Here is a 25,224-nt window from a genome sequence, read left to right as displayed (position 1 = left end):
AAATTACAGATCAGGCCATATGAACACTAAGAATGCATGTAAAATTTTAAAAAGTGATAGGAGTAAAGACATTTCGCTGCTCATCCAAGCCACCTGTTCCGTTCTGATCAGATTTGTAGTGGACACTGCCTTATATCTGTCTGAAGGGACGAGCTAACTATACTGAAACTAAACAGCTATTATCTCCAGCTTCAGCCTTTAATGGCCCTATTCAACCTTTAATGGCCCTACTATTGTTCTCTTTTGTTTCTTTTATTTGCTTTGGGTATGAGGATGGAATTATAGATCAGTGAGTTATTATGTCTCAGGCTCCCATTCCTGTTTAAGGAAGGATTGTCTTTCCTAACAAAAACAGCTTCTTTAACTCTCCTCTCAAACCATTTCTTTTCTCTGGCTAAGCTCTGAACCTGAATCTTCAAAGGAAAATTTTAGCGATAAAAAGCACAAGTAATTAAAAAAGTGAATGAATGAGTTTAATCTAGTATTGTGTAACATAATAAACTCAACTGTCAACTGTGTGAATCATAAATCAAACTTCATTCTGCTGCAGTTGACAGTTCGGGTTCGACTACTTCCGGGGCGGGGGTTTTGTGCTTGACTGACAGCTCTCGCGTCCAATCAGCTCGGGTTTCCTTTGGCTCGAGGTGGGAGAGGAAAAATGGCGTCGGTCTGAGGCTGGTGAAGAAGGGGACGAGGGGACCTTCTCCGTCCTTTCGGGGGGAGACAGGAGTTTCTTCGGAGGAATGTGCGGAGATAAATATTAAAAAGAACACAACCTGGCTGTTTTATGTGGCGGAAAAAGAGCAATCGCACAGTTTATTGAGAGACGCATCACCGCGGACGAGGAAATCCTTTGGCTTTTGTTTACCATTGTGAGCAGCTGCAGCTAAAGCCACAGCTAAGGTCAGCCAGAATAACATCCTTTATGCATGCTTATTTAAATTACATTAAACTTAAAGCTTAATTTTATGCAATAACGCAGTTTGCCACAGTTACTCACAAGAGGCTTAAGAGTTACATAAGAGAGACTCACATAAAAATCATTGTATTGAATGTCACCTCCTTGAAATGAGCCAAACTTCTCCATCTAATGTAAGGAAATAATTAAAATATCAGGATGCTTTTAAATGGCATTCAGTGGAGAGACAATGCAAGCACCAGTTGAACAAAAACCTAGTGATTGCACTTAAAATGGTTATGATTAATTCATCTTTACCTATGTAGAGGAATTTGTTTTGTATGTGTGGCTAATATGCATAAAAAGTATATCCATCTTGGGTATAAGAATGTAACTTAAACTTGTCTATTTTTAAGGCATCATGAACACAGAAGATGAACCAGCACTAGCCCCTATTGGAGTCTCCTTCTGTACCCATTCGACCGCTTCTGCTGAAAATGAGAGTCCATTATGAAGATGACCTCATTTGGGCTTTGGGACATCGCTGCCCATCCTTCGGCAGTTTTTTTCCAATCTCTCCCTTTCTCGCTCTCCTCCCTCCAGCCCTGTCCCACTTCTGCAAATGAATCTGTGAGCAGAATCATTTTTGTCTGACCATTAGGCGCATACTGGCTAAATATGTAAGGTTAACTCTTTCTTTTGGTCATAAAAATTCACCTTCTTTCCTGATACTTTTACGATACATTTTTGTGTGTGAACATAGTCTGTCAATCAGAAAAAAACGTTTTGAAAGCTTAAAATATAACAATAGTTTAAGAACAAATGGCTACCCTTTCCTATTTTTTCTATGAAGACACATCTACTGTAGCAAAGATCAAGGCCTGTGATTCAGATAGCCTCATAATATAGTTTTGTTTTGCACTACCTCATTGCCAAAAAATAGTAAAATTAGTAGCAGTTTTATACTTGAGTAAAATGCCTTTGGTTCATGGCTAGCAGTAGTCAGAGTTCAGAAGGTGGTGATGGGGAAAAGCCCAAAATATAGTTTAAACTTTAAAGGAATTGTCTTCTATGCATCATTGTCTGTGGAGCTTGCCAAAATATTGATTTTATTTTGAAAATTCTCCCTGGGTGTCTTTTAGAATTGGAAACTTGTTAAGTTTAGTCAGAGGTAATAGAATCCAATAACTAATCATATGATGTTTTATATTCGACTTTTATGTTTGCCATTTTGCTTTTTTGAACTAATCTAGTTGTCTCAGAATCAATGGAATTTTTAGCTGATCATTTAAAATAGTCTTTAAAAGTCCATTAGTGCCATCTCTTGGGCACTTCAATCCTTCATATATTTTTCATTATTTTATGGATTGAGTTTACCCATTAGAAAAACCCTGGTTCCACTCATCTAAAATATCTTCTATTTTCTTTTCTATTGTCTTGCTTGTATTTTAACATGTTAAACCGGGATTTGTGCAATATTTTATCTAAAAACTGTCATGTTGTTGACCAAACTGTATATTGTAAAAAGTAAACAAGTGACAAGTTGTTTGAAAAGCAACAAAATCACCAATGTCTTCCATTAAGATATGTATAGACTCATGTGCATTAGCATTTAGCTTAGCCAACATTATTGTAGCCATGCATGACCAGTAGTAACGCTTGCTTTATGACAAATAAATAGTAAAATAAACCCACTTTTAGACTTAAGATGGAGCTCAGATGTGTAGCGTTTAATCAATCCAGGTGTTGGGTAATTTAAAGTTATGTAAAAAGATTAGCCGTCTAATGCCATGTTCATGTGGTCCTCAGATTTTTAAAATGTATTTTACTTTGAAAGCTATTTGGTAAAGCAGTATGGCTACTCATTTAAGGGTGTTTCTTTCTACCCATAGTGTTTCTGATGCATGATGCTGAAATGTAAAAGACTAGACTTGTTTTGAGGTGAATGTTTCTGAGGACACCATGAATGTGGCTTTAGCCCAGTATCCATTTAACCTATATTCCCAAACCAACAGTATAAAATCTTAAGGTTATGCAATTAAGTCTTGCATGTGTGCTCAAATACTTAAAAATGCAAACCAATTGTAGATTAATCTTAAGCACCCAAATGCCATGGATTTTCTACAGGCATCCCACTCAAAGCTTTAGTGAACAAAAATAAACTTGATGTAGCTTTTTGATTTGAGATCTTGCATAACATAAACTCATTACATTTTATCCATACAATTGTATTGGGTTAGATATTTAGAAGCAATAACCTACAAATGCATGATTTAATACCAGGGTGTAGTGGTTAAGGGTAGCATATATAAGTGATAGTGTAGCCCTCCTTAAATCTACTTTTTCTTTCTTTTCTTTTTTTTTTTTTTTTTTACTTTTGAAGAATACGGACTGTGTAGCATAGTAGAAACACACTTACCCATATGTTTATATTTTTCAAAGACTATTTTCCCAATCTTGCACCAAAATACTTTGCAAAAATATGCTCTATTGTACAGAAACCCATTCAATGACAACATATGTTCTCTAAAAATATAGACTTTAAGTAACTGTGGCTGCAAAACTGACATCCAATCATACTTGACGCTTGTTTGGAAAAGCACTTTGTAATATTTTGCCTCATTTAAGACCATTTCTCATCATTGTGTCTTAAAATTCAGTTTTCTCTTCAAACACTGTAAAGTGGGAATTTATAATCAAAAACGTACATAGGCAACAATGATATTGATGTATGGGTTTTAAAAATATGCATGATTTAGGTGAAAAATGAATGATTTGTATTGCATGCAATAATCCAACTTTGTAATGTGAATGGGTGTAACCTTAGGGTGTTCATATCAGATGTTTGTTGTGATAAGTGATGATTTGGGGACAAAGTTTGGCACAGCAAGGAGCAGTTTTTGTACTGTAGGAAAGGACATCTTAAATCTTGAATGTAATCTTATAAATGGTACAGCTTAGTATTTTGGGAATTACTTAAATTTGGTGTATGTGTAACAGAAGCATAAGTTCATCTAAGTATGCCTCTAAAATTATCTCATATATACAGGCTTGTGATTGGTCATTAACAAAATATGTAATTGAGCTTTTGTTAATGAGCTCAATTACAAGTCAGAATAAAGATGTGACAGCCATCTTCTGGCTTGTTAGTCATACGTGTTATGATACCAAAGTAGTTGGATGCAATGCAACACTACTTGGGAAAAAAAATAGGCAGGAAAGGCTTATTTTTGTCATAAACAGTTTTTTAGCTTAGTGTAATCATCAGTAACAACATAATGGGGCAGATTTATATTTGTTCTGTCACACTTGTTCTGTCAACCTTTGTTCCTAAGGATAAATAATGGTAAATGTTACAAAGTGATTATTGACTTTGGTGATCACGTTTCCACTGTTTGCGGTGGACTGTGTAGAAACTATGCACTCCAGTGAGAGGACGTGGGCATGCTTCTATCTGTGAGCCTCTTCATCTGGATTTGTATTAAGGAAAAAAACAGCAATAAAATGCAGCATGGTGCCAATACGAGGCAGTGTCATTGTTATAGATTGTCCTGTTGTGATCTTAAAATTATATTTACACATTTATTTCTTTGCAGAAGATACATCAGCAGGAGTTTTAAGGAATCAGAAATTGGCTACCAGATGGCTATTATAATACATTCAACTAAAGATACAACTAGAAATATCATGCTATCAAATTTAGAATACAATTTAATCAAGCTTCAAACAAGTTATTCACAATTATTTACACCATAAACAAGAATAAAATTGTTAATTTGGCATAAACAGTATAGATTGATTTGAAATAACTAATTTTTGCTTCAAAATATTTTATTGGGATTTATTGGGATAACACAGGTTGTATATATCATTATTGATTAACAGAATAATCTTAATAACCCAACACACAGCTTCCTAGAAAATGAATTTAACCAAACTTGTGTCACAAACAGACTTTGACAGAAAACATTTAACTGATTTTATAGAACAAAAATATACTATGTTCTGATCAGTGGCTTGTGCAGTTTTTTTGTCTTAACAGCTTGAAATTGTGCTTTCAGTAGGTTCCTCCTTGAGGTGGGCCTTATGTTTGAGCATCCCTCCATACTTGTCCATTATCTGAAAAAGAAAAAAATATATAGTTTGCACAGTGAAGATGGGATAAAGAATGATAAAACAACATTGCTTGGGCATTCCCTTACATAACTTCATAATGGGCACAGAGCAATATATGACAATTATGTATTATGCATATTAACAGTTATTTAAGACACAGTAGATGGAGTTATTGATTAAATTAGATTATAAACTTCTGCGACCCTTAAAAACGTTTACATAGCCTCACCTCTTGAATGGTTTCTCCGAGAGGCTTCACTTCAAAAGATATTGAAGTTGCTTTTACCACTGAGCTGCTGTTGAGGAGGTAACTGCAAACAGACAAAACACATTCAAATAAGGCAAGCACCGCTAAATATAGCATAAATCAAATGTACATTGTTAGTAATGAAAGCCTTAAGATGTGTACGCCAGTATTAATGGTTGTCTTATAAATGCCTTCAATTAAATTACTAGAACTAATTTAATGCCTAAAATATAAAAATCTCAAATGCTATATTTATAATTTCAGACATAAATGTGAACATGTCTTACCAGTTGATGCTCGGTTTATGGAGCAGGAACATGGAGCGGCAGTTTGAGAGTCGAGATGGAGCTGAATGAATTATTTTTCCAACGACAGAACGACAACAACGGCACGAAAGAAAACTGTAGATACTGAGGCAAGACAGAGGGCAGAATAAAGTAGGCCTTGATCAGAATCAATTCTCAAACAGATGCAGGGAAATTATATCTAATTACAAATGGCCATGTATATATAAAAATAGTTGTATTGATCTTACCAATCAGCCAAATATTCTTTGTCTTCTGTCTCCTCCTCATCAATGATGACATCTTTAGTTACTTCTGAGAGGAGGAATACAAAACACGTGATTTCCAAACCTTTTTACACATAACACTTTCAAAAGTTTTGTTATATTATTTTAGCTGCTGCAGGAAGAAAACACTAAACACACACAGTAATCTGTAATAGTGATGAATATGAAAAGGTTATTGTTGTACTCTGTGTAGTATGACAAGGAGACAGTAGCTCAAGGTAATCAGGACTAATATTACTTCTGGACCATCCTTAAGTGAATTTTGGGACCTTTTTTAGTTCAAAAACTGACTTGGAAAGTGACAGTTTTTAGGAAGATATGACAATAATTCAGGGAAGGTAAAGGGTAAATGTAAAAATACACTGCCTATAAAAGCCTCAGTAAAGTGTCGTGTTGGCGTTAATAATTCAGCATTTTGTTAACTGATTTTTTTTTATTTTTATCTTGCAGAAAATTGAAGCAGTCTCACTCAAAAACACGATGCTGCTCATGGTCTTGACTTCTCCGCAGACACTCAGTCCATCTCCTAAAACCGCGTTGCACGTTTCACAGTGAAAAGTCATCCACCGTCTGTCTATTTTAGAAAGAAACATCACATGATCCGTGCGTTGAACCATAGAGTAATCGATAAACTCCATTATTTGGTGTTTCTGGATGAATCCAGTCGTGGCGCTCTGTTTGCTTGAATTTGGCTGCAATGTCTTCTTCTTTTGCTTTTGATGAGCATCTATGAAATTGCGCCACCTGCTGTTTGGAAACAGTAAATACGTCTTTATTCGCCATCATATTTTTAATTTTCGGAGCATATAGTAAGCAATATTAACATTTAATTACGCTGTAATTTACTCACAAGTTGAATGGAAGACGTTAATAAATAAATAGAAACTGGCACGGCACCCTAAAATAAAAAATTAATAAATAATAATAACAATAAAAAAATTTAAAAAGACAATTATTAAAAACTAAATGTAACAATGGTTATATCACATCACTATAATACATAATTTAGAAAGGAAATAAAATATTTTGCGTGTAACGAAGAACATTGGTTAAAACGTGTCTCCGCTCTGATTGGCTGAATGTAACTTCCGCTAAGCCTCATAGCCAATCAGAAGTCGTATTTTGGTCTGTTTTGAATCAGAGCGGTTATAACAGTCTGCCGCCTCCTCCTTATGAGCAAAGAAACAACATAACGTGTGCGCAGTTTTAACAACGAGATTTTTTATTAAATGACCGATGAAAACATGGATTTAGACTCTATGAAGTATGCGGAGTTACAAAAGCTTTCCAAGGAGCTGGGGCTTAAAGCTAATATGAAGGTAATGCACGCTAAAAGTTACATTATTTTACGTTAGATTGCGGCACAGTCGCACAGTACTCAAGCTAACTGCGGCGTTTCTGTTCATTTCTAACTTTCATCACCCTGAATCTAACATATATTTAATCATCTATAGGCCGACAAACTGCTGAAAGCCATCAAACAGCACTACGAGCAAACAAATGATCAAAATCAGCACAACAACGTAAGAACTTTTTTGGCAAGTCTTGTCCAGTGTAATTTGTTCTCATTCCTATGATCTATTCTCATTTTCCTTCAGAATGTGGTGAAAGATGTTCCCTCCGATTCCATAAACCCAGTACAGGTTTGTGAATTGGCAAAATGTTCCCCTGCCGCTGCATTTGTCAACACTCGGCGAGGGAAGGGACCAGGGGCCAAAAGAAAGATGTCTGATGCTGCTGGACCCGAGTCTAGCGCCCAAGAGACTGAGAGTGCTGCAGTGGTAAGACCTAACATCGTAGCGAAATGAGCATCAACTATATGCATATACACAACATTTAGTTTTTGATTCTCCGCTCTTTAGTATGCAGTATTTGTAATTTTATAATTCACCTAATACCAGTCAACTATCCAACACTGGTCTTGCCTAAAGGAACCTAAACAAAACGTCCATTCATTTATCAGGAGTCAGTTGTACCAGCTGCATCTGAACAGGCAAAAAGAAGACGAGTGTCGGCCAAGAAGACTGAAGCTCCAATGAAAAATGAGGAGCCAGGAGCTGAAAGCAAAGGTAAATACAAAAAAACAGTGCGACCTCACTTGAGTACTTCATTGCGGAGTTGTTATAAATAAATGAATTATCTTTTTATATTGTAGCTCCCAAAGGTGGTAAAATCCCTCGTCTGCAGAAGAAGGTGCCCCTGAAGCCTGTAACTCCCAGTAAGTATTTTACATCTTTATTCCACATTGTACAACTCTGTCACTACGTAATGTTTTCTCTTCTTAGTAAAGTATGATTTATGTTTTTTGCAGACTTTAAGAAACTCCATGAGGCACAGTTCAACAAAATGGAGTCCATTGATTCTTATGTCCAAAGGAAAACCAAACAAATGGACACTTATAAAAATGCAGTGAAAGAGCTGAAGGTACAAAACTACTTCAATTTTCAAACCATACATCTGATTTAAGGGGACAATAATGCAACTTTTTTTTTCTTTTTTAGATGCTTTCAGATCAGACTAAGCAGCAATTTAAAGGAAAATCTGAAGAGGTAAATTTCTAAAATACAATTAGACAAAGTTGAAAATATGTTAAATTAATCTTCACAGGTGGTTACATCATAGATTAAGATTTTTTTTTTTCACCCCAGAAACCAAAGCAGCCTCGTACCTCCCTCTTCAGTCCTGCTCCTGCCAGTAAAGTGAAGATGGATGAGAGGCGCAGACACACATTGCTCTCAGCCTCCAAGACTAAAACTGTACCCAAAAAATCTGTCGGAAAAGAGGATGTCCCCTTCAAACCTACTGTCCTGTCTACGCGAAGAATCAATGTACGGTATGTATTGCTTCATTTTATTTTAATCTCTCTCTACATGTGTAACATTTTGTGAAAAATTACCCTAGTGTGTGTTGTTTTAATGTAGTGACTTACCAAAAGAAATGCTTAAACAAATCATGAACACTGATGTATGTTTTCCAGGTTTTCAGAGGCTACTAAAGACAATGAACACAAGAAATCCCTGATAAAGACCCCAGCACGGATGTCTCCCTGTGTAGCCTCCAGCACTCCACAGGAGAAACCAGAAGTGAAGGCAAAAGCTGTCAAAACTGCAACTTTGTCTGTCACCAAAACACCAGGTACATTCATGCCTGTTTCAACTAATAAAAACAAAAGGTTAAAGTAATTTAATTGGATTTTGTGAAATAAATGGTTTCTGTGTTAAGCACCATTTGTTTTTGCTGGAAACACGAGCATCACTCCCGGGACACAGAAGAAAAGTGCGTTTGACCTGAAAGCCAGCCTAGCTCGTCCACTTAACTATAAGCCACACACAGGTACAAAAACTACTCTATCTATATCTATCTATCTATCGATGATATTGATGTTTTGGACTTAATTCAACTGTTTGCTTCTCCTTTTTGTAGGTAAGCTGAAGCCACTTGGAGAAACTAAAGAAAATCCAGCAGCCAACAAGTCAATCACTATAAACTCCCATCAGAAAAACTACAAACAGCACAAAGTTCCGACGAGGTAAGAAATGAAAGGATCTTTTGTTTTCTCTCTTGAGTGATGTGCTTGAATTAATAATAATTAGGAATAATATTAAAGTAGCCCATCCAGGACTCACCATGTCCTGCAAAAAATACTAGACTGCTGTCCATTTCTGATTTAAAAAGAGGGTGGGGTTTGATGATAGTGTTTTATAGAATATTTATTTACTTATGTACTTTTTCCTATAATTGCCATAGAAATGCTATAAAACATGACTTGTTGTATAGGGACGATAGAAGAACGAAACATAATGAAGACCGAAAACAGAAGAAGAATAATCTCCTGGGAGCTCGTCGAGGCCTTGTCATGATGTGAACTCGGCTCATCGTTGTACAGTTTCTGTGTTCAGTCAAAGTAGCTCCTTTATATTTTCCCGCTTTTATCAGTGTCTTCTAGTCTTGGCTTTTATGCCCAGTTTTTAGCTATGTCTGAATGGTGCATTCGTGTATTGATGTCCTTGATGTTAAAGTCAAAATATGTGCTCTTACAATATGTTTTTACTTTTTGTGAAAATGGATAAAGGACTTTTGCTACATATGCAATTTGCTGTAGCCTTTATTTTCATATAAAATTAAATAGTTAAAATTGCATCTGTTCATGATTTAATATGTACAGTTCATAGTTAGTAGGAGCAGAAGGCATTAAACTTCAGGGTTCCTCTTGTACACCTCATAGGCAAACTCCTCTGTGTGAGCGTAGTCTTTACAAACACCAATAAAGTCAATCTCCAACTGGAAAGGCCCATCTACTTTATCTCCCAGAGTAAAGCCAATAGTGTTCACCTGTAGGAAAGAAGAGAATTCCAGTTATAGTTGTATCTATGACTACAATATAAGAAGACAATATGACCACAGATGATTCAGTCAGTGCATTCACATTTCAAAGGACAAACCTTATCTAGCCACAGACAGTGTTGATCGTCCTGTATCCTCCCTCGATGTGTCAGAAAGAATTTAGAGAAGGGTAACTGTAACAAAAAATACATGATTGGGACTGCCACTTATAAACTGTGTATTCTTCTGCCACAAAACAGGTCTTTGGTTTTGCAAAAACATAACACTTTTGGTCAAATAGTGCTATAGTACTGAATCATGTAAAAATAACCAGACCAAAAAGTCAATGTTGGTACTGCTGGCACATAGAAGTCTTTAGCATTTAGGTAATATCCTAAAAGTATGTTACAGGTCCAGTGCAATGTTATGACTAAAAGCTTATTCTTACCTTAACGTCTTGCCAGTAGGGTCCTCCTCGAGTGTACAAGAAATAGTTGTAGATGTCGTCTTTCTGATGAGCGAAGAAAGTCTCACAGCTGATGTTTATCATCCACGGACGACCGTCTCCTCGAACCCTCAAATGAAGAGTGTTGAAACTGGTCCAATCAAAGTGTTTCTTTCTGTCAAATGAAGCCTGAGATAGAAAATACATTACTTATGTTGTGTTTTCCATCAATAATTACTATAAAACTGTGCTGGTAATTTTCAGAAAAAAAATCCAGGGCAGTGGTTCCTGTTTTGAATGTAATACATAGGCTACAATATAATAACAAATATTCTAATTATTAGGTTTTGTATGATGAGTACAGCGTCCATAAGATTTGATATTCAAGTCTGTCAGAGTAGGAGGTACATGATTGGTCCTCAAATGTTTTGGGGGCTAATTAAAAAAATAATTTGGGAACCACTGTTCAAGGGTGATAGAAGAAGTCATTAGCATTCCTAATTTGGCATTTTTTAACTAACTAATGCTCTGTCTCACAGAGCAGAATCAATTTGTCCAGTGTTCAGTCTAGTACATTTTGTACAGTACAGTCTGGCATCACTTATAATTTTCAAATGATACACTTTTTTTTTTTTACTATGATATATTTGTGAAATTTTATATGATAAACATTTTTAAACTTACTTTTTAATCTGACTTAATATATAGATCACACAACTTTTTAATCAAAATAAAGCCAAATAAAAGGGCGTTTTTGTTTGTTTTTTCAACTTTGGATTAATTATAGTTTCAACTTTCTATTTCCATGGAATTAGTGTTATGCAGTGTTGCTTTAGAAAACAACACAAAAATTCACCATGTCTAAGCATTTTAATACCATACCAGTTGTTGTTTGGACCTCATTGTGCAGTAGCCGCTGTACCTCGTCTCTCCATCTCTCGGTGGTGTTGAACGTAAAGTCCCATAGAGCAAACATGTATTATTGTTCCTTCCAAGCTTCACATATGCCTCGCTTTGTCCACCAATCTCTCGATCTGAAGACACTGTCCACTCCTCTAGGCTCTCTGCCCCTCTGAACTCCCAGACAACTCTGTTTTGCTCCAACATATGCTCAATGATCGGCTTGCCTTCGGGACCGACCCAGCGTTCCACAAACTCCTTTTTCAACAATGCAAAGTTTTTCTTAATGCCCTTTAAACCTTTGGATAGGTCAAAGTTTATTTTCTCCCAGGGAAATTTGTTTTCTTTGGGCTGTCCGGGGCGTCTGTAAGGCTCCTGGATGACAGTTCGTTTGGAGATGATCAGAGGATATACAGAGGAGAGGAGATGGTGGCTTTGGGATCGAAGGACAAGCTGGGTCACGGAAAGGCGGGAGATTTGGGCCAGAGACATTTCTGAAAATGTGTGATGTTACTGGATAAGAGAAAACAATGCAACCATTTACTGAAAATTGTTTCTGTGTGCTTGTCAATCACATGGATCTCAGGGTTTTAGATGTGCCATTTCTTTACACCGAAATTTAATTCAATTCAAGTTTATGTATATAGCACATTTAAAAACAAATTAAGCTTCCCAAAGTGCTTTATATAAAAGTTAACAAAAACAAATAGAACATATAATACGATACAAAAAGTACAATACATCAAGATATCCTGTCTAGCTAGTGTTAAATGCCAGGCAGAAGTTTACTCTTTCACTGTGTTAAAGACTAAGACGATCTGACAGGTAGAGGGCGCTGTTCCATAGTCTGGGCCCATATAAAAGGCTCTGTCACCACTGGTCTTGAGGCTGACTTTGGGCACAGACAGCAGGAGACATGTGTTACCCTAACGCGTTATTGTATTTGCTCAAAGTCAGCAAAAAAAAAAAAAATCTCTCTCTATATATATATCCAATAATCACGTTAAATGGTTGGATTTAAATTAGGTTATCCATAACTTTAACAGTAATTTCCCCATTGTGGGACAAATAACTGTTCTGTGACATAGGATGATCTATTTTAATAACAACTAATTTACCATTGTGTTTATAATTTTAGCCACAACAACTAGTTAGTTTATAGTTTGAAGTTGTAGTAATCTCAAATTGACTTTGAGCTTACATATAGCCCAATACATGCACAACCGATTGTACCATAAAAATAAAGACATACCTTATTATTGAGAACAGCTCCAGGTCACTCCCTCGTCCGGATTATAAACAGACATACGTAAAGATAATACACATTACTAGTTCATCAGATAAATTAGTTTAATAGTGGATCTACGGCTTTACTCATTCATGTTTAGCACAAGGTTGAACACCGGAAACACAAAGAAGAATCCACTGCCCTGACCGGCTCACAGCGCCACCTAAAGTAGTGGAGGGGTAACGTCAAGCACAGAAAAAGTTGGGAGTTTGGATATTGAGTATATTGGCAGAAACTCAGTGTTTTGTTTATTGTAAGACAGTTATATGTAAAGGTAGTGGTTCCCAAAATGGAGGTCAGGAGATAATTTGAAGATATAATTAAAAAAAAAAAAAAAACACTATAAACCACTCAAACCCAATTACATCTGAGGCAAATTTCAAGTGTTTTGCCATTTAAAATGAATCTCGGCAGTAATTTCAGTGTGATGTTCCAGGTTGTGCCCATGTTTAGATGGTTATTTTGGGGGTCCCAGCCTGAAAAGTTTTGGAAACCCTGCTAAGGTGCCTAGTGGTAAAAAATAATAACATAATTTTCAGTTGATATCTTAAAAGTGGGATAAAATGTGATTTGCAGCTTTGGACCTCAGTACAATGGACAACAATCTGTAGTCATGTATGTGTTTTCTATCCGAGTAAGGTTACAAATGACTGAATCAAAACATACCATTACAATTCAGTTCAGACAAAAGGAACAAGCTTTAAATGTTTGGACACTTTTTATTGCACGATTCATCAGAATGACATCCTGCACAAAGTGTTTAAGCACTGCGCCAAAAAAACAAGAACTGTTGGATATTTACAATAAAGGCTCAACTATTGGCACTTTTACATTATGTACATATTAGTCTGGGTTCACTATGACAGTAGTTACATGACACTTTTCTACAGGCAAAAATAGTGCTTAGGAAAACTCACTACATTCACTCAAAGGGGTTAGAGATTGTTACAAAAGCTATGCAAATAACCACTTCTGTTCAAATATGTACAGATAAAACTTGGAACTTTAGATTGTAAATAAGACTAATGTAATATAGACCAGTTTGCATTATATCAAATCTTCTCTATGGAATTAAAAAGGCAGAAGAGTAAACTGAAAAATATTGTAAGGTTTACAGTCTTGATCAGTGGTACATATTGACCTATAGCAAATATGTTGTTAAATCACCCAGTTTAAAAAAAATAAGCCAGGGTGAAAATGGATTTTTTTTTTTTTAGTTCAGCAAGGAGTCTTGTGCCAATGCAAATTTTGTCTCAAGATTCAAGAAAAAAATTGGATATTGCTTTTAAGTGGGTATGAGTTTTTTATGTTGTAATATTTACACTTCAATTGAAATAGTTTAGATTTAGAACAATCTTATTTTAGGTATTTCAACCTTTTCAACCTCATTGCTCCTTTTGCTTTTTAAAACTGCTGCTTTACCTAATATATGGATGATTTAAAAAAACAAAAAAAAACAATTACAAGTTTGGTGTTGGTCACTTATTTTAACAGAATCAGCCATTGCAGAAGCACCAAAAACTGTAGATATAATAAAATTGACACCAATTTTAAACAGGCATCTCGTGAACAGATAAACTGCACCTTTTGAAAAATAAAAATGAAATAATCCAAAATAAAACTATATAGAAACTCCTTCATTTGTTTTAAAGGGAGGAAGCTGTTCAGATCTCCCAGTAGTGTATGCAGACCTCACCTACCAGTTCCAATACTTAAGGTAGTTCAAGTTGCCATTTTCAGCATCAAGACATATAAAAATAACTCTAAAATAATGTTAACTAAAATAAAATGTAAAAGTCTACATTGGCCTCATAGTGTCTCCATAGTCGTTCAGCCTGATATAACTTTACTATACACATAAAAAATAAAAGGCATGTGGCCAATGGTCTATTATGAGCATTTGGTCTTTGTTTCTTGATATAAAATAGAGATAAAATTATTCAAGTCTGAGTGAAGCAGAAAGCAGTTGGTTTGGTGGTAGAGAAATAGCACCGTCTAGTGGACACCAGTGGACCTTCATTGGAAAAAACGTTACTGCACTAATGAATACCAATTTGAAATGCAAATTTGCTAAATTTTGTGTCTTAATATAAAGACTTTGGCATTTTTTTTAGGTCAAGTACTGCCATCAAATTTTAAGCATGTGGTCGTTTTGAAATGATTCAATATAGCTGCAATCCCTACTTGAGAATGACAAGAATTTACTTCCAAAACAAGGTCCAATGGTGAAAAAAATGCAGCATCCATCACTTAAGAAGGCTTACGGTGCCTTACCACAGATGTTACTCAGTGCAGAAACTAAACCTGATATTGTCCATGAACACTTGGGCATCTTGGTTTCAAAATTGGCACAGTTCAGTAACTTGTCGCCATGGAGATGGTATAATTGGTACATTATAATAACTACACCTTAATTAGCCCCAATAAAGCAAGTATAATGCAAGAATAATGAACAAATAGTTTATTAAGAAAGGCTTAGTAACTACTTAAGGGGTTACATTAGGAGTTGAGGTTTGGGCATTAAGTATTTAATAAGCCTGAGTCATTCTTAATAAACTGGTTTATCATGAATTAAGTATTTGTTTTTTAAGGTGTACTTATTACAAAGTGTTAGCAAACGATTTGTCTATGAAGTGGTGTGCGGTCATGTCACGCCTCAGCTGCCTTTTTCTTCTTATTATATTTCCGAGCGACTTTTTGAAGAGGTTTTTTGCTGCAGATTGTTTTTTTGCACTTGGTCTCTTTTGTGACGATGATGGTTTCGAGTCTCTGCCGGATCTCGGACTCCTCGTGGTCCATGCAGCACAGCAGTCCGGTCGGGGAGCAGGGTCTCAGGGCGCCCTCCTCATGAGCTTTGCAGAATGAGTTTGGACAGAGCTGGCAGAAAGACCCCGAGTTTTTACCACAAACGTCACAGTGGTGCCACGGACAGTCCCAGCGCCCTGAGGAGAAGACGGAAGAGTTTATATGCAGAAAACATAGCTACAGTGATATTACCAAAGAATAGAAAGCATATAACAGAGTGAATGACATTAACATTGTTAAAAACACAGAAACTCAAATAGTGGTAGACATAAAAACAAAAAGCATAATATTATTTAACTTAGTCTACAAAAATATCTGGTAGGCTTGAGAGAGAAAAAACGTTTTGTAGCCGTTACCAAAAGGCCTCTTGGTGAGGTTGAGGCAGCTCAGGTGATAGGCTTTGGTGCAGTGCTTCTTGTTGCAGAGCACCAGCTGCCCTCCGTCTCCACAGCGGAAACACTCGTCCTCTGACTTTTTTCCATCAGTTTTCCTCTTTTTATATTTCCTCTTCACACGCTTCATTTTGGGCTCTGCAGGCTGCCCATTGGAGTTCTGTCAATTGATTAAATAAAAAGTCAATTAAAAATGTTACGTGATTAGATAAATGAAGAAATGATGAACAGTTAAAAGTAATTGAAACTTCACAACATTGTTTTAGGTCAGAGAACCCTAACATTAATCCCAGAATCCCAGCATAAAAAAAAATTCTAAAAATAAACTTTTAAATAAGTCTATGAACAAATTCCTGATGTTCTACCTTGGGTCTGTCTCCAAGAAAACCACTGCAGTTGGGGGCTCCACAGCGACACACCATTTTGTCGTTCCCGAGGCAGTCCAGGTTGTAGTTGAAAGTGAGCTCAGTCCCTAAAACACAAACATCAAAAACGATCTTCAAAAGTACAACATAATTAAATATAGAGTAATATAAATGGAGGTACAAGTTTAAAGAAAGCCTGAACCCCAGGATGTACAGACCTGCCGGTATGTCACGCACAGCAAACAGCCCGACCCTCGTGTCCCCGTTCACGGTCCACTTCTGAGTCTCACAGTTGGGCTGACAGCTGTGATTCATGAAGCGAGAGTAGTTTCCCTTTGGCCCTGCGTCGATGATACGATCCTGAAGAAAATACGCAAAACTTGGCATTACTCAATAGAAATCACTGTAGTCTCATGTAATTGTTTTAAACAGAAGCAGTGTTCATGACTAAACTTTCATTAGACCAGTTTTTAAATTCTGCTCTGTTGACTTGTTGTATTGACAACTGTAATGTCACAGATTCTCATGTGTGACATTCCCAATGCAATACGTTTATTTAGCGCTCGGTGGAAACAGTGCTGCTGCAGAGAAACGGCATGTGCTTAATCCACACGAGAGCAAACAGTCAATGCCATAAACCTGCCAAAAATCAGATTGATCTTGGTATTTGTCTTTAGGCACAGACCTTGTCGATAGTGAGCATGTAGAAGTTGGTGATGTTGTTTTCTTGAGCATATTTGATCCTCGAGTGACATTCTTCCTCATCAATCAACTCTCCAATGTACTCATTCACAAATTCACCCTGAGGGGAAAAAATATGTCATTGTCTGTTTTAGCATTTCAAAATTTTGAAAATCTTTTAAAAAGGTGAAGAAATCCTCTATACTTTAACAAAATACAAAACGCACCTTCTTGATATCCCGTAGTGAGATAAGCCCCCAGCCTTTGCCTGGAGTCTTGATGATCTTGGTGTCAGGGTACAGGCGTTTGGTGAAGTCCTGGTTACAGCAGCGGCCTCCACTGGGACAGACCTGCGGGTGGCACTCGTACAGCAGCATCCGGTTCAAACACTCGGACTCAAAACTGCAGGGACGCTCGTCTGACGGCTTACAGTTACACTTAGGGATCTCTGAGATGTCCGCTGTGTACACCTGCACCCGCCCCACTGGTTTGTTCACCTGAGGAGGGCATTTAGGACTTTAGAAATGAACAATAGAAATTCTTTTGGAAGAGTGTCAAAGATTTGGTAAGAATATGAGGATGAAAATATTTTCTTAACCCAGAGATAGATGGGACAAATATGTGGAGCACATGTCATTTTTGGTGCACTTTTTGTGTCATGTTATTCATGTTCTATTCATTCTACCTTTTAAATGAAAAAAATAAAGAAACAAACAATAGGAAATAAAGACTGAAGTGAGTGAAAGAGTGACTAACCTTGATAAATTTATACGGTGGTGGTTTTCGGCTGTTTTCTTGGGCCTCCTTTGCCTCTCGTTTCATCTTTATTTCTGTAAATCGCTCTTCAGCTTCCAACAGAGCTAAATACAAAGAACATAGTGTTTAATTTTTCAGATGGACAATACATGGATAAACAGATTAAATGTGCACCATGACATTTTTCTGATGTTTTGCCACGTGTGTGTATCTATAGAGATTTAGACAAACTATTGATCCACAAGAGAAATTGCTTGGGACACAGTACAATTCAAATATATAATATATAATATTCTGATGTGAGAGCTACTAACATTTATTTTTGGCTCTTCGTTACGGGTTCCACAATATGGCATTAAACCTATCCATAGTGTCTTTTGCTCATTTACAGATGTCTTTATTGTTCAAATATCTAGAAAAAACATATCAACAAGAAGACAAGCAGGTGGTGCCACAAGTAACGCCATATGGAGGAACATTCTAGGCAAATATTCCCTTGGAGCAAGTGGTGAATCCTCCACCCAAAAATAAATAGTGCACCTTTAATGTACATACAGCTTGATGTGGATGTTTCTTTGCAACATTATCTGAGCTTTAAACATGTGACAAATTACAAATGCTACTAAGACTAGGTAAAAATCCAGGTTGCTCACCGCTCTTGAAGACCTTCCCGATGGAGCTCCTCTGATGTTTGCTGCCTCGGTCTCCCTCCACATAAGGAAACACTCGACCCTGGTGTGTCCAATAGTAATCCTTAGAACCAAAGAAATAAACAGGAAACTCTCCCATCTCATGACGAAGGTGCTGGATGTTTGTGGGGACATTTCTGGGGTGGTTGATCTCAGCTGGCCACCATCTACACAAGGAAATATGATTAAAGTTAAATAACTACAAGAAATTGTTAACAAGGTAGTGTATAATAAAAGATGTCTTACCTATACGTCCCCAGTTTGACCCAAACAATGTCTCTGTATTTGGGTTTCTTTCCGGCTCGACAGTCGTTGCAGAACCAGCTCCCCTCCGGCATCGCGATGTTCAAACAGTCAGGATGAAAGGCAGCGGGACACGACTCACAACACAGCAATTGTCCACCTAGGAGCATAACAATGAGTTAAAATAGATAAAGATTCAACAGATTTATTAATGGTTGTAAATTATGTAGCACATGGTCCTACAATCAAAATACAATTGCAACTTGGGATGCAATTAGTCCTTTTTGTGTCCTCAAAATAAGACCACTGTTTAAAAATAGATTCTGGTGAACTGTAGCAAGACGTATTCAACCAGAAAAATCTTAACAAAACAATGTAAGCAGACAACTTTACATCAATTATACAACTCATTTAAAAAACAAAACATAATTGGATCCAGTGTGTATCACTGAAGCTAAACTGCCTAATGTATACATGGACCAACCTTTGGAGCAGACGAAGCACCAGCTGACGTTGACGTGGCTGTGATGGCTATGGTTTTTCTTGGCGTGGTAGTGGTTTGTGCAAATCAAGGCAGTGTTTGTAATGGTCTCACTTCCAGCAGCCACACAGAAGTCTCCAACGTGATAAGCCACAGGACAGCGGAGACAGCGCATCAACCGACCTGTGAGGGAAAGTGAATAAGGTTTGTTGGGAAAAACAAAAGTTACTTCTGTAAAATGCAGTTTTTTGTAGTGTCTTACCCTTGTTGGCGCGGTGCTTGGACTGGCCGCTGTAGTAGCAGCTGATGCAGGTGTGCATGGGGCAGCGGAAGCCCTTGTTGTCGAACACAGTGAGCGGACTGAGGCGGACACAGGCCTCGTGGTAAAATTTACCGCAGTGAGGGACATGACAGCGCCGCACCTGGCCCTCTGAACTTTTACAGCTGAAACACGAGTGGACTCCTACAGAGACAGATGCCGGGATTTAGTGACAAAAAAACTTAAATAGAAACTGTGACTGTAGATTTAATGTGGCCTGTTTACAATAGTGTTATCAAGTATATTGGTAATAAAATACTCTAGGGATCTATTCTATCTAAAGTAAAATATTGCTGTTTTGGGGAAATATTGATGTGCAATTAAGAATAAAATGTGTTGTTTCAAGCAGAAAAACTACTTATTTGTTTTCACTATAAATCATAACTTTAGAAAATAAAAAAGAACTAATATGCTCAAGTATATTCTATAGAAGGTAAAAAAAATAATTCATTGAAGTAAATAATTGATAGATTATTTGATTACTAAAAATGTGCTGCAGCTGCTGCCCTAAATTAAACCAGGATCCAGCCAGCACAAGTGTGAACAGAGTCTTAAATTTAAAACGTCTGAATAAATGGCAAAACTAAATCTCAGTAGTGTGTTCAGAAATATGGTTTGGGCATAAAACAAAATCCTTAAGTCATATCACATTAAACTAAACAGAGGTCCTGACCTGAGCTGCAGTCGGGACACAACAGCTTGTCCTCTGGTTTGAGAGACAGTCCCAAACACTGAAGGTGGAACATCCCACAGCACTGCCCCTCACAGGGGACCAGATCCTCCCCCGCACCCTCACACACCTGTGACATCATACAACAAGTCATGAGGCAACTTCATATCATTAAATAGATTCATTTCACATGTTTATCTTTTGTCTCATTAAAGCATGCAAACTCATCGATCATCATTGACTGCTTCTCATTTTGATCAAAATACAACTTCTGACCAAAAAGTAAACATTTTAGTAATGAAGCAGCTATTGGAATAAGACTAGGCCTATCAAATTAATCAAATTCATATTATTCAATACTATTTGTAATCAAATAAATAAAATTCTTACATGGCAGACAAACTCCTTTTTCCTCTCTCCTTTCTTGATCCCGTCCAAACTGTCACTGGGAGAATCAGGACGTCCTTCACTTCCAGAGCCCTGCAGCAGACCAAAAACTATCATTTTAAAATGTTATGTCTTGAGGGACAAAAAGATTACCCTGTTCTTGGATACACATTCTTAGATTTATGAAAAACAGACCCTTTCACCAGTTTTTTAACCAGCAAACAGTAATCAAAGTAATAGGACAACAAATAATATTTATAATGTAGTTCAATGAAAACAGGCATCACTAGTTTGAAGTCTAACCTCAGTCTCAGGACAGATGGACGGTCGTTGTTTTTTGGGTTTGGTGGGTGTCGACTCTTCACTTTCTCCGACCAGTTTCCTTTTCCTCTTGTACTTTGGTTTCTCTGCTTCTTCATCATCTGTCAAGAAAGGTTGAAAGATTATTGAATCACAAAACATTAGGAAATGTTCTCTCTAGATGACAAATAAGTCACATTTACCTGCAAGCCCAATGGACTTTAATGTCTTCTTGGTTTCCTTCTGACCTTTGGCCAATTTCTTCTTTTGTTTTTGTTGCTTTTCTGACGAATCAGAAGTCTAAATAATATACAAAACAAAGGACACATTTGTCAATAATATATATATATATATATATATATATATATATATATATATTACATTTTATGTTATTATTTTTTAATTATTATTAATATTATATTAGAAAAAAAGTCACCTGATCATGTCCATCTTTGCCAATTTTACGCTTTTTCGTTTTTTGGTCTTTATCTGAGGTAGCATCAGATAATGACCGTTTTACATACTTCTTCCTCTCCTTTTTAACTAAGGTTACAAAAAAAGTAACATTTATAACCAATGTTATTTGAGATTTAAGATAAGATATGTCTTTATTAGTCCAACAGTGGGGAAATTCCAGGACAATAACTATTCTTCACTTTAACGCACCTTGAGAACCTGTCTTTTGATCTTCAGTCTTTTTGACAATTTTCTTCACTTTTTTACCTACAAAACAAAATGTTTGCATTTTTGTTTAGAAAAAACTGCTAATTACATCCATTAAAACATGAATATTTAACAAAAGAAAGATGTTGACTTAAAGCGTGAATCCGCACTTGACCACAACTGACCTAATACTGAGTTTGAACAAACCTGGAAGTGAAACTGTGCGCGTAGCTGGGTCCAAATCATCATCGGTCGAGGAAACTTTCTTGGCTTTGATTTTTTTCTTAGGCTCACAAGAATTGTCAGCAGACATTTTTTTCTTTCCTTTTAATGTCTTGGGTCGACATGTTTTGGGCCTCTTTTTGTTGACTGGTTCTGTTTGTGTTGACGAGCCTGCTGTAGATGAGGTGGCAACCTGAAGGTTAAAAAAAAAAAAGATGGACATTATATAATTATTCAAGACAGACAATACACATACTAGGCCTGTCTAATGATATACTCACCATCTTCTTCAGATAAACATCAAGTACAGATTAATTTACCAGATTAACAACATTCTGCACAAATAAAAACTCACTACCCCTACACATATCCAAACTCAGTCTTCTGCCCCCTTTCCATCTCAAAAACATGAGATGTCCCTTATGCACAATTCACACTATGAAAATTTGCATTATACGTTATTAATGAAAGGGTAACAAACCTGTGTATCTGATTCGGGCATTTTTTCAGAAGAAACATCTTTCAATGTTTTCTTTTTACTTTTGTTGACATTGTTGAGCTTATCTTTAAACTCAAAAAGGTCCAGTGGAAGCTTAGTCTTTTTCACCTTTGCAGTGCCTTCATCTCCTCCTGAAGCTGGATCCAGAACTGGACTAAGCCTTGATTGCGTTTCCTGGTCCAGTTTTTTGTTGGGCTCTGAATCTAACTTCTCCAAAACGTGAGGGTTGAGCTGTGGTCCGTCTTCATCGTAGACAAAGGAGAAGTTTGTGAGGCGTTGATCTGGGGTAAGGCCCAAAGACTCTTTGGCCTGGGAGATGCCCACCCTCCACTGAGCCTGGAACTTACGGGGAACTGATGGAACCTGTCAAAAAAATATTACATTTAAAAGAATGCATTTTGCAACGGCAGCAGGTGCAGAATGTTGAATATTGCATGCAGGATTTCAATTACTTAGAGTAACCCAAAAGTAAAATTTGTTAAATAGTAAAATGCATTCATTCATATTGTATTTGGTTACTATAAACATTTATTTTCCATTTCTTGTCCATTCATATTTATATATACCAATGAGTGTGCCTTTTATGAAAGGTCTACCTTTTTGTGAGTGGGGCGGGAAGCTAGCGGTCGATTTCCTGTGCTTAGCTCCTGGTACTGTTCCTCTCCAGTGAAGAGCACCAGGTTCTTCTCAAAGATGTAGCCTCGCTCAGGGGCATCCCCAAAGTACTGCACATGGTACAGTAAGCCTGGCTTGGGGTTATTTACTATAAAAGAACAATACATATCATTACAATGATGAAAGAAATGTGTTGTATTTTCTTTAGCTTATAAATGCTGTGCCACCTTTTATTTTTTGTCTGAGGTGGCTGTTGTGCTCTGGGTCTGTGGTCACAATGCAGGGCCACCAGGGGTACCCTGAAACCTTGGTCCAAACCAGATCTCCGGGACAGAATTGCACTGTGGGAGGAGCCTCGGATGCAAGATGTGCTGATGGTTCTGATGATTGATTGAGCTGTAGAAAGGTAAAGTAAACTTACATCTTCAAATAAAATAAAATAACTTTGAATCTGAAATTTAATGAGCAGTAGAGTGAGGAGACTTGCATACATATTGACTGCAAAAATGCCCATTTGATTAAATATTTTTCTTCAATGTATCTTGGCTTAGTACTAAGCCAAGATACATTGAGCAGACTGAAGAAAATGTCTCTTATGGTCAAAGAGTTGTTTACTCAGCCGATTAGTCAACACACTGTTTCTAACCATCTGCCACAACAATTGCTGCAAGTCATTCTGTAACCTACAAATATAGCTTTTTGTTCTAGTAAGCTGCATTTGAAAAACTCGTTATATTAACCTCATTTGCTTTTGCAGTTTCCTCCGCAGACTCTGAGTGTCCATTTATCTCCGGCGAGGTGGCAGAAGAGCTGAGGCACAGCTCTAATTTTGGTTTGAGTGGCCTTCCTCTCCTCTTTTTCACCTCCTCCATCTGATCCGTTTCCATTATTGCATCCTCTGTGGAGGTTACCAGACTCGTCCCGTTGGCAGTGCATGGCTCCACCAGTGGCTGGGGAACCACTTGTGGGACAGAAACTTTCAACTCAGGCTCAGAGAGAGGGGAGCAGTTGTGCTGATGGATGCCGTTAGTTGTTGGGGCGTCGGCTGGTTTGAATAGGGGGGCTTCAGGGGTACAGAGTTTTGGGAGGGCATCCTGGTGGTCTCCATTCAGCACCAGAGAGGTCAGGTCCTTGAGGTGCTCGTGGTTGTGGCTAGACATCTTCTGGAGCATGTTGTCTTGTAGCGTAGCGGCTAACTGTGCAGCAGCCTTGTCCATGAGCAGAGCGGGGTCAGAGGTCATGTCCACACAGCCCTTGTGGACACTCAGGGACTCAGGCAGCTGCTTCATACTGATTGGATTTGCAGGTTTGGGCATTGAAGGCAAAGAGCTCCCTATGCTGTCCATCCCATCAAAGTCCCTCCACGCACTGAGCTAAAGACAACACAAACATTAATACAACCTTTCATGCTGTGAAGGAAAACATGTTTTAGATTGACAGTGGAAATGGATGTGACATATTATACACAATAAACTTGTATTTATTTTCATTTTACATTAGACTTAATCTAGCCATGTCAGATTGATATCATTCAACACAAGTTTCATCTTGCTGTCCAGGTTACTTTGTACCATACCAAAATGCATTGCAACCTTATCTACAATGCTCCAATAACTTAGCATGAGGAAGCCTTCTCCTCACTTTAAATCTTTATCAAACCGCACACCACCACATGAATGTCATGATAAGACATGGAGGTTTGTTTACTAGTAAAAGAAGGGTTTTAAGATTATTTTAACATTTAAACTGTGTTTATGGTGATCCAAAATGATCCAGATGAAAACATTCGAATCACATTTTATAAAAGAAAAATAAACCAATCGGGAATTCTATCAAAAGTATTTCAGCATGTTTTCCAAACACAAAATGGCCCTCTGCAGCTCTGCGGAGATAAACAGCACTCAGTGGAGGCGAAAGGGAAAACTGCACCTGTTACTAAATGTGCTAGCTCCATAGTTATTTCAAAGACGAGCTTCAGGATTACTTCAAACTCTGGAAAAATAGCTGCACCCAAAGCATTATATACTTGTCACCTGTGAGCAGATCATAAAGTAATACATAGGCTGCACACAATGCATTATCCACCGAGCACAGACGCAGGTCTTACCGCGGCTCTATCCCACTGTGGTTCCTCCTGGACACAGGAGCTAGCTGTTAGCTGCTGTATGAGTGTGAGCCGGGAAGAGCAGGAGGCAGGGGCACCGCATGCGGACAGAGCCCAGAGTGTGGCCGAGCTCAGCCGCCTCAATGCCGCATCTGCACAGACACTTCACCGCGCGATGACCACGGAAATGAGTCAGTTTATCTTGCACAATCAGGTTCTACACGGTGATAAAATTTACGTGGCTT

The 25,224-nt window shown here is 37.4% G+C and overlaps 4 protein-coding genes and 1 long non-coding RNA gene across 7 annotated transcripts; 2 read left to right on the top strand and 3 right to left on the bottom strand.

The window, feature by feature from the left end:
- Positions 1 to 628: 628 nt before the first annotated feature.
- Positions 629 to 4,424, top strand: LOC117391000 (uncharacterized). Its single transcript, XR_004542969.2, has 2 exons — positions 629 to 903; positions 1,315 to 4,424. It is a non-coding gene; the product is annotated as an uncharacterized LOC117391000 (long non-coding RNA).
- Positions 4,425 to 4,741: 317 nt separating this feature from the next.
- Positions 4,742 to 6,518, bottom strand: oip5 (opa interacting protein 5). Its single transcript, XM_033988687.2, has 5 exons — positions 6,302 to 6,518; positions 5,797 to 5,860; positions 5,549 to 5,671; positions 5,244 to 5,325; positions 4,742 to 5,017 (listed from the first exon to the last, which is right to left on the bottom strand). The coding sequence occupies exons 1-5, from the start codon at positions 6,468 to 6,470 to the stop codon at positions 4,934 to 4,936; spliced, it is 522 nt and encodes a 173-aa protein (XP_033844578.2). The 5' UTR covers positions 6,471 to 6,518; the 3' UTR covers positions 4,742 to 4,933.
- Positions 6,519 to 6,990: 472 nt separating this feature from the next.
- nusap1 (nucleolar and spindle associated protein 1) lies at positions 6,991 to 10,120 on the top strand. Its single transcript, XM_033988805.2, has 12 exons — positions 6,991 to 7,151; positions 7,287 to 7,355; positions 7,431 to 7,613; positions 7,796 to 7,901; positions 7,988 to 8,050; positions 8,144 to 8,256; positions 8,334 to 8,381; positions 8,481 to 8,665; positions 8,810 to 8,967; positions 9,055 to 9,165; positions 9,256 to 9,361; positions 9,610 to 10,120. Exons 1-12 carry the CDS (start codon positions 7,062 to 7,064, stop codon positions 9,695 to 9,697), a joined length of 1,320 nt encoding a protein of 439 aa, XP_033844696.1. The 5' UTR covers positions 6,991 to 7,061; the 3' UTR covers positions 9,698 to 10,120.
- ndufaf1 (NADH:ubiquinone oxidoreductase complex assembly factor 1) lies at positions 10,024 to 12,931 on the bottom strand. Of its 2 annotated transcripts, none has more exons than XM_033988807.2 (5): positions 12,753 to 12,931; positions 11,483 to 12,013; positions 10,604 to 10,789; positions 10,275 to 10,349; positions 10,024 to 10,164 (listed from the first exon to the last, which is right to left on the bottom strand). In XM_033988807.2, exons 2-5 carry the CDS (start codon positions 11,990 to 11,992, stop codon positions 10,024 to 10,026), a joined length of 912 nt encoding a protein of 303 aa, XP_033844698.1. In that variant the 5' UTR covers positions 11,993 to 12,013; positions 12,753 to 12,931. The 2 variants fall into 2 exon arrangements, with proteins under 2 accessions (XP_033844698.1, XP_055087183.1); XM_055231208.1 differs by having other exon boundaries at positions 11,483 to 11,994.
- Positions 12,932 to 13,487: 556 nt separating this feature from the next.
- On the bottom strand, positions 13,488 to 25,043 carry nsd2 (nuclear receptor binding SET domain protein 2). Of its 2 annotated transcripts, none has more exons than XM_055231203.1 (23): positions 24,983 to 25,043; positions 23,616 to 24,248; positions 23,103 to 23,271; positions 22,857 to 23,023; positions 22,243 to 22,623; positions 21,747 to 21,954; positions 21,543 to 21,599; positions 21,313 to 21,419; positions 21,080 to 21,176; positions 20,880 to 20,998; positions 20,580 to 20,669; positions 20,193 to 20,319; positions 19,463 to 19,663; positions 19,204 to 19,383; positions 18,723 to 18,879; positions 18,441 to 18,643; positions 17,788 to 17,891; positions 17,259 to 17,528; positions 17,036 to 17,152; positions 16,569 to 16,710; positions 16,351 to 16,457; positions 15,950 to 16,145; positions 13,488 to 15,730 (listed from the first exon to the last, which is right to left on the bottom strand). In XM_055231203.1, the coding sequence occupies exons 2-23, from the start codon at positions 24,219 to 24,221 to the stop codon at positions 15,438 to 15,440; spliced, it is 4,098 nt and encodes a 1,365-aa protein (XP_055087178.1). In that variant the 5' UTR covers positions 24,222 to 24,248; positions 24,983 to 25,043; the 3' UTR covers positions 13,488 to 15,437. The 2 variants fall into 2 exon arrangements, with proteins under 2 accessions (XP_055087178.1, XP_055087179.1); XM_055231204.1 differs by having other exon boundaries at positions 22,369 to 22,623.
- Positions 25,044 to 25,224: the final 181 nt, after the last annotated feature.

The sequence above is a fragment of the Periophthalmus magnuspinnatus genome, chromosome 22, assembly GCF_009829125.3.
Source record: "Periophthalmus magnuspinnatus isolate fPerMag1 chromosome 22, fPerMag1.2.pri, whole genome shotgun sequence".
Lineage (NCBI taxonomy): Eukaryota > Metazoa > Chordata > Actinopteri > Gobiiformes > Gobiidae > Periophthalmus > Periophthalmus magnuspinnatus.
The sequence above is the reverse complement of the archived record's forward strand: the minus strand, read 5'-3'. Positions and strand labels throughout refer to the sequence as shown.

Bases quoted from the DNA above. Each gene is read 5' to 3' on its own strand.
- nusap1 (XM_033988805.2), top strand. From the start codon at position 7,062: ATGACCGATGAAAACATGGATTTAGACTCTATGAAGTATGCGGAGTTA. The intron at 7,152-7,286 runs GTAATGCACGCT...AATCATCTATAG, and splicing joins GGCTTAAAGCTAATATGAAG to GCCGACAAACTGCTGAAAGC. The intron at 7,356-7,430 runs GTAAGAACTTTT...ATTTTCCTTCAG, and splicing joins ATCAAAATCAGCACAACAAC to AATGTGGTGAAAGATGTTCC.
- oip5 (XM_033988687.2), bottom strand. From the start codon at position 6,470: ATGGAGTTTATCGATTACTCTATGGTTCAACGCACGGATCATGTGATG. The intron at 5,672-5,796 runs GTAAGATCAATA...GTCTTGCCTCAG, and splicing joins AAAGAATATTTGGCTGATTG to TATCTACAGTTTTCTTTCGT. The intron at 5,018-5,243 runs GTGAGGCTATGT...TTTCTTTTTCAG, and splicing joins TCGGAGAAACCATTCAAGAG to ATAATGGACAAGTATGGAGG.
- ndufaf1 (XM_033988807.2), bottom strand. From the start codon at position 11,992: ATGTCTCTGGCCCAAATCTCCCGCCTTTCCGTGACCCAGCTTGTCCTT. The intron at 10,350-10,603 runs GTAAGAATAAGC...TTTTTGTTACAG, and splicing joins CCTACTGGCAAGACGTTAAG to TTACCCTTCTCTAAATTCTT. The intron at 10,165-10,274 runs GTTTGTCCTTTG...TCTTTCCTACAG, and splicing joins ACTGTCTGTGGCTAGATAAG to GTGAACACTATTGGCTTTAC.
- nsd2 (XM_055231203.1), bottom strand. From the start codon at position 24,221: ATGGACAGCATAGGGAGCTCTTTGCCTTCAATGCCCAAACCTGCAAAT. The intron at 23,272-23,615 runs GTTAATATAACG...ACCTTTCTACAG, and splicing joins AAACTGCAAAAGCAAATGAG to CTCAATCAATCATCAGAACC. The intron at 15,731-15,949 runs GTAACGGCTACA...TCTTCTCCTCAG, and splicing joins CCTCACCAAGAGGCCTTTTG to GGCGCTGGGACTGTCCGTGG.